General features: G+C 44.7%; 1 protein-coding gene across 2 annotated transcripts in view; it reads right to left on the bottom strand.

Moving 5' to 3' along the window:
- GOLM2 (golgi membrane protein 2) overlaps window positions 1-10,741 on the bottom strand; it is a 66,707-nt gene that overhangs the window by 34,333 nt on the left and 21,633 nt on the right. For both annotated transcript variants that reach the window (XM_040342197.1, XM_040342198.1), the window contains exons 3-5: window positions 6,759-6,861; window positions 6,573-6,660; window positions 386-506 (exon numbers count right to left, since the gene is read on the bottom strand). In XM_040342197.1, coding sequence (XP_040198131.1) covers window positions 386-506; window positions 6,573-6,660; window positions 6,759-6,861 — 312 coding nt within the window. The remainder of the gene's footprint in view (window positions 1-385; window positions 507-6,572; window positions 6,661-6,758; window positions 6,862-10,741) is intronic.

The following is a 10,741-nucleotide window of genomic DNA, read 5'->3' as shown; positions in this document are numbered from 1 at the left end:
ATGTTCCCCACGCTTTGAACAACCAGACGGCAGCGGTGGCTCCTCTCTTCTCCTCGCTCGCCCCCCCCCCCCCCCCCCTGCTCCCAGGCAGCCCACACTCGCCAGCCCTCAAAATTTACTCGCAAAATGAGAGCAGAAATTTTGAGGGTTGTTAAGATTATTTATGCAAATTACTGTCCATGCACCAAGAATCACCCAATATTACATCTATGCAGGACAACAGAAGCGCAGTAAATAAAATAATCGCCATCCAGAACAGGAACAAGCAATTCTAGTAGAAGGCACCTACTTCTGATTGGTCACACAATATATTTTTCAAAACCGCGCTCGCGCCAGACATCATTCAGGATAATGAGCCACATCACCCAGAGACCAAGGAGCTTACCTTTATCATAATGCACGCGGTTACTGGGGTCTTCTACGTGTACGTCTCTCACTTCAGGGTCTGCGGGGTTCACTTTGTCGTCAGCCCCCCCATCCTCTCCTGCAAGTTCAGGTGGTGCCTCCTATGCAAACAAGCAAAGCGTCATTAAAAACGGGAAGAATGTTCCTCATCCTATAGTAAGTGGCTTAACCACTTAACCAGTTAACAACCGCCCTAGACACGATATACGTCTACATGGCGTTTGCTTAACTCTGGGGGGATGTCCATGGACGTCCTCCCAGAATCGCGCTCCCGCGCACCCTCTGGGGCGCGCACACGGGAATGTCCGTACCCGGCGCATCACGGATCACGGTAAATCGCCGCTGATAGCGGCGGTTTATCACGTGATCGCTCTGTCCAATGACGGAGCGATCACTTGTAAACAAACCGGCGTCATGTGAGGACGCCGGTTCCTCCCTCCCCTCTCTGTACCGAACGGTACAGTGTGAGAGGAGAAGGGGGGGGGGGGAGAGCGGAAGCAGCAGCAGCTGCTGTGGTCTGGATCTGTGACACATGCAGTCACAGATCCAGCAAGCCATCCATCCCTGCTCAGCCATCCCTGCCCCATACTGTGCTAAATACACAATAACCATACTGTGCAATACCCCCACACTACCCTGCAATGCCCCCACACTACCCTGCAATGCCCCCACACTACCCTGCAATGCCCCCACACTACCCTGCAATGCCCCCACACTACCCTGCAATGCCCCCACACTACCCTGCAATGCCCCCACACTACCCTGCAATGCCCCCACACTACTCTGCAATGCCCCCACACTACTCTGCAATGCCCCCACACTACTCTGCAATGCCCCCACACTACTCTGCAATGCCCCCACACTACTCTGCAATGCCCCCACACTACCCTGCAATGCCCCCACACTACTCTGCAATGCCCCCACACTACTCTGCAATGCCCCCACACTACTCTGCAATGCCCCCACACTACCCTGCAATGCCCCCACACTACTCTGCAATGCCCCCACACTACTCTGCAATGCCCCCACACTACTCTGCAATGCCCCCACACTACCCTGCAACGTCGCCTATGGGGATTTTTAAGTAGCAAAGTTTGGCGCCATTCCACGAGCGTGTGCAATTTTGAAGGGCGACATGTTGGGCATCTATTTACTCGGCGTAACTTCATCTTTCACATTTATGCAAAAGAATGAAGAAAAAATACAAAATTTGCTAAATTTTATAACAGAAACAAAGAAAAATTCATTTTTTTTTTTTACAGAATTTTCAGTCTTTTTTCTCTTATAGCGCAAAAAATAAAAAACCCAACGGTGATTAAATACCACCAAAAGAAAGCTCTATTTGCGTGAAAAAAAGGACGAAAATTTCATTTGGGTACAATGTTGTATGACTGAGTAATTGTCATTCAAATTGTGAGAGCACCGAAAGCTGAAAATTTGTCTGGCTATAAATGCCGCTAGCAATCAAAATCCGACCGACTGGTTGCACCAACGCTGATCAACTTAACCACTTCCATACCGGGGGGCACTTACGCACCTTCCTGCCCAGGCCAATTTTCAGCTTTCAGCGGTCGCAATTTGAATGACAATTGCGCGGTCGTGCTACACTGTACCCAAATGAAAATGTTATAATTTTGTTCCCACAAATGGAGCTTTCTTTTGGTGGTATTTGATCGCCTCTGCGATTTTTATTTTTTACGCAACAACTAAAAAAACGACCCAAATTTTTGAAAAAAATTAAAGGGCCAGATTCACAAAAGAGATACAACGGCGTATCTCCTGATACGCCGTCATATCTATACGATTGTCGTATCTATGCGTAACTGATTCATAGAATCAGTTACGCATAGACAGCCCGTCGGATCTTAGGCTGCAATTCCAGGCCGGCCGCTAGGTGGCGATTCCATTGCGGTCGGCGTAGAATATGCAAATGACTAGTTACGGCGATTCACGAACGTCCGCTTTGCCCGTCGATCTAAATTTACGTTGTTTCCATAGAGATGCGTTGCGTAAAACTAAGCATGCCCTCTAGGTGGTCTAACCAACGTTAAGTATGGCCGTCGTTCCCGCGTCGAATTTTTAAATTTCACGTCGTTTGCGCAAGTCGTCCGTGAATGGCGCTGGACGCCATTTACGTTAACGTCGAAACCAATGACGTCCTTGCGACGTCATTTAGCGCATTGCACGTCGGGTAATTTTAGGGACGGAGCATGCGCAGTACGTTCGGCGCGGGAACGTGCCTAATTTAAATGGTGCCCGCCCCATTTGAATTAGGCGGGCTTGCGCCGGGCGGATTTACGTTACGCCGCCGCAAGTTTACAGGTAAGTGCTTTTTGAATCAAGCACTTACGCTGTAAACTTGCGGCGGTGTAACGTAAATGGGATACGTTACGCCGCCGCAGCGTAACGCATTTCTATGTGAATCTGGCCCAAAGTATTTTTTTCTGTCAATTTTTTTGGTAAATAAAGTAAGTTTTCTTCTTCAATTATGGGCACTGATGGGCACCGATAGGCGGCGCTGGTATGCTGCACTGATGGGCACTCATAGGCGGCACTGATGGGCACTTATGGGTGGCACAGATAGGTACTGATAGGTGGGCACTGGGCATAGGTGGGCACTAAGAGGTGACACTGATGGACACTGAGGGGTGGCACTGATGGCATTGCTGGGCATCATTACAGTCAATGCCCATGTTGCCAGTCAGTGCCCATTTGTTTGGCATCACTTGATTTTTTTGTTTTATCGGTTTTTTTTTCTCCATTTGGCAACCGGGTGCACTCCCTGGTGGTCCAGTGTGGGCATCCGAGGGGGGGCTGCGCTGATAAACAATCAGCGCAAACCCCCCCTGTCAGGAGAGCCGCCGATCAGCTCTCCTCTACTCGCGTCTGTCAGACGCGAGTGAGGAACAGCCGATCAACGGCTCTTCCTGTTTACATCGTGATCAGCCGTGATTGGACACGGCGGATCACGTGGTAAAGAGCCTCCGCCGGAGGCTCTTTACCGAGATCGGAGATGCAGGGTGTCAGACTGACACCCGGCATCACCGATCGCTACGCTGCGCGCCCCCACGGGCGCGCACCGGCATGTAATCCTGCAGGACGTCAATAGACATCCAGTGAGGATTTCACAACCACTTCCCGGACGTCAATTGACTATTAAATACATTCAACCTGCCCATACATGGTTCCTGCTGAACTGGCCAGAATTTGAACCGTCTATTGCCGGCTTTAGAATTTACATACATTTTTTTGGTTCTTTTTTTTTTTTTTTTTTTTTAAAGATCTTGTTGATAAAGTTGTTCTTCCGTTATCTAGTTTGTGTTTTTGTGTACAAGTCAGCAGATATCGTGAGCGTTTACATACGTCTAACGCAGGGCTCGACAAATCCCGGGCGCTAGGTCGCCATGGCGACTAGAAATAGGGTCCTGGCGACTTGGCTTGGAAGGGGGGCAAAAAAAAATAAAATTTTTTTTTTTTTTTGTGAGCTGGCACCATCTGGTGGTGGCCGTTGGTATTACAAGTTAAACAGCAATTCTAATGTAATTTTTCACTATTTTCACTGCCATCTTCTTCCCTCTAATTAGAACCCCCAAACATTATATATATTTTTTATCCTAACACCCTAGAGAATAAAATGGCGATCGTTGCAATACTTTCTGTCACGCCGTATTTGCGCAGCGGTCTTACAAGCGCACTTTTTTGGTAAAAAATTACACTTTTTTTAATTAAAAAAATAAGACAACAGTAAAGTTATCCCCATTTTTTTAATATTATAATAATGTTACGCCGAGTAAATTCATACCCAACATGTCACGCTTCAAAATTGTGTCCGCTCGTGGAATGGCGACAAACTTTTACCCTTTAAAATCTCCATAGGCGACGTTTAAAAAAATCTACAGGTTGCATGTTTTGAGTTACAGAGGAGGTCTAGGGCTAGAATTATTGCTCTCGCTCTACCAATCGCGGCGATACCTCACATGTGTGGTTTGAACACCATTTACATATGCGGGCGCTGCTCACGTATGTGTTCGCTTCTGCGCGCAAGCTCGTCGGGACGGGGCGCGTTTTCTGGCTCCTAACTTTTTTAGCTGGCTCCTAGATTCCAAGCAAATTTGTCAACCCCTGGTCTAACGATCCTCTTATGACTGAATAAAACACGTGTCAAACACGCGGTCCCGCCAGGCCCTTTCACATGGCCCTGGCACCCCCTCCTGCAGTTTTACGGCACCCCCTCTGTGCAGATGCAGAGGGGCTCGTTTCTGCCCTCTGTGTCTCAGCATTTGGCAGCAGAGAGAGGACAGAACTCCTGCTACAGATCCTGCGCCCCTCTGTGCATGCCTCGGCAACCCCCGATCTCAACATTTAGCAGACTCCTGCCCTCCTCTGATCCTCCTCCAGACCCTGCACTTTCTGCTTCCAAGCTCTGCCCCCCAGCTTCTTCCCAGCAGCAGCACAGAGTGAGAGGAGTGCACTGTGCTATAAAGGAGAGTGGGGGACTCTTGACCTAATGGTGAAGAAGTCTCTTGACATCCGATGTGGGGGGGGGGGGTGCTCTTGCGGACATCTAGGTCCTATAGATACAACCTGCCCTTTGGGGGCAATCAAAATGCTGATGTGGCCCGAGATTAAATGGAGTTTGACACCCCCTGGTATGGGAGGTAGGTGGGTGTGTGGGGGGGGGGGAGCACTGCCGGCAGCCTGGGTTGAATGGGAGTCCTATTGATAATAATTAAAAATTTGAATAGAATACAATTATATATAAAAATAAATATTTTTAACCACTTAGGACCCGGACCTTTACGCAGGTAAAGGACACGGCCATTTTTTTGCGATTCGGCACTGCGTCGCTTTAACTAACAATTGCACGGTCGTGCGACGTGGCTCCCAAACAAAATTGGCGTCCTTTCCCCCCCCCCCCCCCCCCCCACAAATAGAACTTTCTTTTGGTGGTATTTGATCACCTCTGCGGTTTTTATTTTTAGTATTTTTAGTTATAAACAAAAATAGAGCGACAATTTTGAAAAAAATTCAATATTTTTTACTTTTTGCTATAATAAATATCCCCCAAAAATATATACAAACAAACATTTTCCTCAGTTTAGGCCGATACGTATTCTACCTATTTTTGGTAAAAAAAAAAAAAAATCGCAATAAGCGTTTATCGGTTGGTTTGCGCAAAATTTGTAGCGTTTAGAAAATAGGGGATAGTTTTATTGCATTTTTATTCATTATTTTTTTTTTATACTACTAATGGCGGCGATCAGCGATTTTTTCGTGACTGCGACATTATGGCGGACACATCGGACAATTTTGACAAATTTTTGGGACCATTGTCATTTTCACACCAAAAAATGCTTTTAAAATGCACTGATTACTGTGGAAATGACGATTGCAGTTTGGGAGTTAACCACAAGGGGGCGCTGAAGGGCTTATGTATGACCTAATATGTGTTTCTAACTGTAGGGGGGTGTGGCTGGACGTGTGACGTCATCGATTGTGTATCCCTATATCAGGGAACAGACGATTGATGACGGCGCCACAGTGAAGAACGGGGAAGGTGTGTTTACACACAGCTCTCCCCGTTCTTCAGCTCCGGGGACCGATCGCGGGACTCCAGCGGCGATCGGGTCTGCAGGTCCCGCGACCCACGGCTGGGCACTTAAAGAGGACGTACCTGTACGTGGATGTGCCCAGCGGTGCCATTCTGCCGACGTAAATGTGCAGGAGGCGGTCCGTAAGTGGTTAAAAAAAAAACATAATTTTCAGCAACGTGCGTCGCCCCCTAGTGTTACCTGCCAGGGTCATTTATACAGTAATCAGTGGCTAATTAGGGTTACTCAGTTCCTGAGCCTTTCAGAGGGTTTCGGACTGCATCTGGTCTCAGAGTATTTCTGTGTCTCTCTGGTGCCCCTCTGGCCACATGCAGTATTGCATGCAATAAAATTATCTTTGTTTCCATTGACTTCTATGGGGAAACTCGCTTTGATATGCGAGTGCTTTGGATTACAAGCGTTCTCCTGGAACGGACTGTGCTCATAATCCAAGGCTCCACTGTAGCGCTAACACACACACATTTTCCTGGCTTGATGTATACAATAAGATGACATTTCCGCCGGGGACACACCAGCACTGCAATCTATGGACAGACATTTCAGAATCCGGCTCACCTTATCTTTGCTTGCCAGCTGCTGCAGGGTCTTAATGCTCTCTTCATATTCACGCTTCTGATCGGCCAGCTGTTTGGTACACTGTAGACTAAACGTGAACACCAGAAGATTAGAGGATTCAGTGCAGCGCAAATGTAACCGCGCCAAATGCAAAAAAAACAGCTCATAAAAGATAAAAATCCCGACCTCTCTTCCTTCTGCGATTTCTGCAGCAAGGTGTAATTGTTCTTGTACTCGTGCAGCTGATCCTCCTGACGCAGGAATTCCTGACGCAGTTCATTTAATTGTTCTGCAAAAAAAAAAACAAATACAGGATGGCTTTTCAGTGGTGAAGGCCAACATAGCTAGCACTGTGTATCTGTATATAGCACTGTATATAGCACTGTCTATCTGTATATAGCACCGTATATCTGTATATAGCACCGTAAATATTGTGATACATCTGTATATAGCACCGTATATCTGTATATAGCACCGTATATCTGTATATAGCACTGTCTATCTGTATATAGCACCGTATATCTGTATATAGCACCGTAAATATTGTGATACATCTGTATATAGCACCGTATATCTGTATATAGCACCGTATATCTGTATATAGCACCGTATATCTGTATATAGCACCGTATATCTGTATATAGCACTGTAAATATTGTGATACATCTGTATATAGCACCGTATATCTGTATATAGCACCGTATATCTGTATATAGCACCGTATATCTGTATATAGCACCGTATATCTGTATATAGCACCGTATATCTGTATATAGCACCGTAAATATTGTGATACATCTGTATATAGCACCGTATATCTGTATATAGCACCGTATATCTGTATATAGCACCGTATATCTGTATATAGCACCGTATATCTGTATATAGCACCGTATATCTGTATATAGCACCGTATATCTGTATATAGCACTGTAAATATTGTGGTACATCTGTATATAGCACTGTATATCTGTATATAGCACTGTAAATATTGTGGTACATCTGTATATAGCACTGTATATCTGTATATAGAACCGTATATCTGTATATAGCACTGTAAATATTGTGGTACATCTGTATATAGCACTGTATATCTGTATATAGAACCGTATATCTGTATATAGCACTGTAAATATTGTGGTAAATCTGTATATAGCTCTGTATATAGCACTGCATATCTGTATATAGCACTGCATATCTGTATATAGCACTGTAAATATTGTGGTACATCTGTATATAGCACTGTATATCTGTATATAGCACCGTATATCTGTATATAGCACTGCATATCTGTATATAGCACCGTATATCTGTATATAGCACCGTATATCTGTATATAGCACCGTAAATATTGTGGTACATCTGTATATAGCACTGTATATAGCACCGTATATCTGTATATAGCACTGTATATCTGTATATAGCACCGTATATCTGTATATAGCACTGTAAATATTGTGGTAAATCTGTATATAGCTCTGTATATAGCACTGCATATCTGTATACAGCACTGCATATCTGTATATAGCACTGCATATCTGTATATAGCACTGTAAATATTGTGGTAAATCTGTATATAGCACTGTATATCTGTATATAGCACTGTAAATATTGTGGTAAATCTGTATATAGCACTGTATATCTGTATATCGCACTGTAAATATTGTGGTAAATCTGTATATAGCAGCACTGTATATCGCACTGTAAATATTGTGGTATATCTGTATATGAATGAATGAATGAATGAATGAATGAATGAAAACTTATATAGCGCAGCACATGCGAATTTAATCGCCTCTGTATATCTGTATATAGCACTGTAAATATTGTGGTACATCTGTATATAGCTCTGTATATAGCACTGTATATCTGTATATAGCACTGTATATAGCACTGTATATATCGTGGTACATCTGTATATAGCACTGTAAATATTGTGGTACATCTGTATATAGCGCGGTACATCCACTTGCCCTCCAGAAGGTTTTACTCCTTTCATGACCGGGGCATTTTATTCAGCTCGGGACTACGCTACTTTAACTGACAATTGCAACAGTCATGCAACACTCTACACAAATACAGAGTTTTCGGTAGAATTTGATCACGACTATTTTTTTTTAAATAATATAAATATATATATATTTTTTTTATAATGTGCCAATTTACGCAGCACTTTGTACACACACACACACACACACACACACACACACACACACACACACACTATATATATATAAAATTTGATTTTTTTTTTACATATAAATCCAAAAAAAAAAAAAAAAACACTACATAAATTTGGGGCAAAATGTATTCTGCTACATTAGGTAAAAGAAAAAAAAAAAAAAAAGAAAAGAAAAAAGATCCCAATAAGCGTATATTAATTGGTTTGTGCGATAGACTGGAATTTTTATTTATTTATTACAGGTACTTGGATAGCGCCGCCAATTTATGCAGCACTTTGCGTATATATATATATGTGTGTGTGTGGAAATTGTATTTATTACAGGTACTATATATATATATATATATATCATTCACATCAGTACCGTCTCTTACAATCCAAGTACTAGTAATTGCGGTGATCAGCGACTTGTAATGAGACTGTGATAGTGCGGCGGACTATCTGACACTTTGGGGGGGGACTGACGGACACCAATACAGTGAACAGTGGTAATAATATACACTGTCACTGTACTAGTGACACTGGCCAGGAAGGGGTTAACATCTATGGGCAATCAAGGGGTTAAATATGTGCCTAACAATGTGAAAGGTGTAATATAAGCTGTTTTTACTAAATATCTTTGTTTGTTCTCCCTGCAAAGGAGTAGAAACAAAGACATCATTCCTTCTGTACAGAGCCATTTGCTGACTGTCAGCACAGAGCTCCAGGCTGTGATTGGACACAGCTGATCAGCAAGTCCATGAATCATTGGCTGGAATCTGCTGACAGATTCCCACTGTGTACAATCACAGCGGGTGTCGGCGGGAGGCACGCATGCGTGTGTACCTTAACCACTTCCCGACCGCCGCATGTACATATACGTCGGCAGAATGGCACGGACAGGCACATTGGCGTACCTGTACGTCCCTGCCTAGACGTGGGTCGGGGGTCCGATCGGGACCCCCCCCGGTACATGCGGCGGTCGGATTCCCTCGGGGAGCGATCCGGGATGACGGCGCGGCTATTCGTTTATAGCCGCTCCGTTGTGATCGCTCCCCGGAGCTGAAGAACGGGGAGAGCCGTATGTAAACACAGCTTCCCCGTGCTTCACTGTGGCGGCTGCATCGATCGAGTGATCCCTTTTATAGGGAGGCACGATCGATGATGTCAGACCTACAGCCACACCCCCCTACAGTTGTAAACACACACTAGGTGAACCCTAACTCCTACAGCGCCCCCTGTGGTTAACTCCCAAACTGCAACTGTAATTTTCACAATAAACAATGCAATTTAAAGCGGGGGTTCACCCTTAGAGGGCACTTTTCCCCCTTAGATTCCTGCTCGTTTTCTCTAGGGGAATCGGCTATTTATTTTAAAATAGGTGCAGTACTTACCCGTTTACGAGATGCATCCTCTCCGTCGCTTCCGGGTATGGGCTTCGGGAATGGGCGTTCCTTCTTGATTGACAGGCTTCCGAGAGGCTTCCGACGGTCGCATCCATCGCGTCACGATTTTCCGAAAGAAGCCGAACGTCGGTGCGCAGGCGCAGTATAGAGCCGCACCGACGTTCGGCTTCTTTCGGCTACGAGTGACGCGATGGATGCGACCGTCGGAAGCCTCTCGGAAGGCTGTCAATCAAGAAGGAACGCCCGCTCCCGAAGACCCATACCCGGAAGCGACGGAAGAAGATGCAGCTCGAAAACGGGTAAGTACTGCTCATATTTTAATATAAATAGCCGATTCCCCTAGACCGAACGAGCAGGAAGCTAAGGGGAGAAAAATTTTTTTTTTACAAATGGGTGAACTCCCGCTTTAAATGCATTTTTTGCTGTGAAAATGACAATGGTCCCAAAAATGTGTCAAAATTGTCCGAAGTGTCCGCCGTAATGTCGCAGTCATGAAAAAAAAAACGCTGATCGCCGCCATTAGTAGTAAAACATTTTTTTTTATAAAAATGCAATAAAACTATCCCCTATTTTGTAAACGCTATAAATTTTGCGCAAACCAA

Source organism: Rana temporaria, chromosome 3, assembly GCF_905171775.1.
Source record: "Rana temporaria chromosome 3, aRanTem1.1, whole genome shotgun sequence".
NCBI lineage: Eukaryota > Metazoa > Chordata > Amphibia > Anura > Ranidae > Rana > Rana temporaria.
Note: the sequence above shows the minus strand (reverse complement) of the source record. Positions and strands in the feature narration are given on the sequence as shown.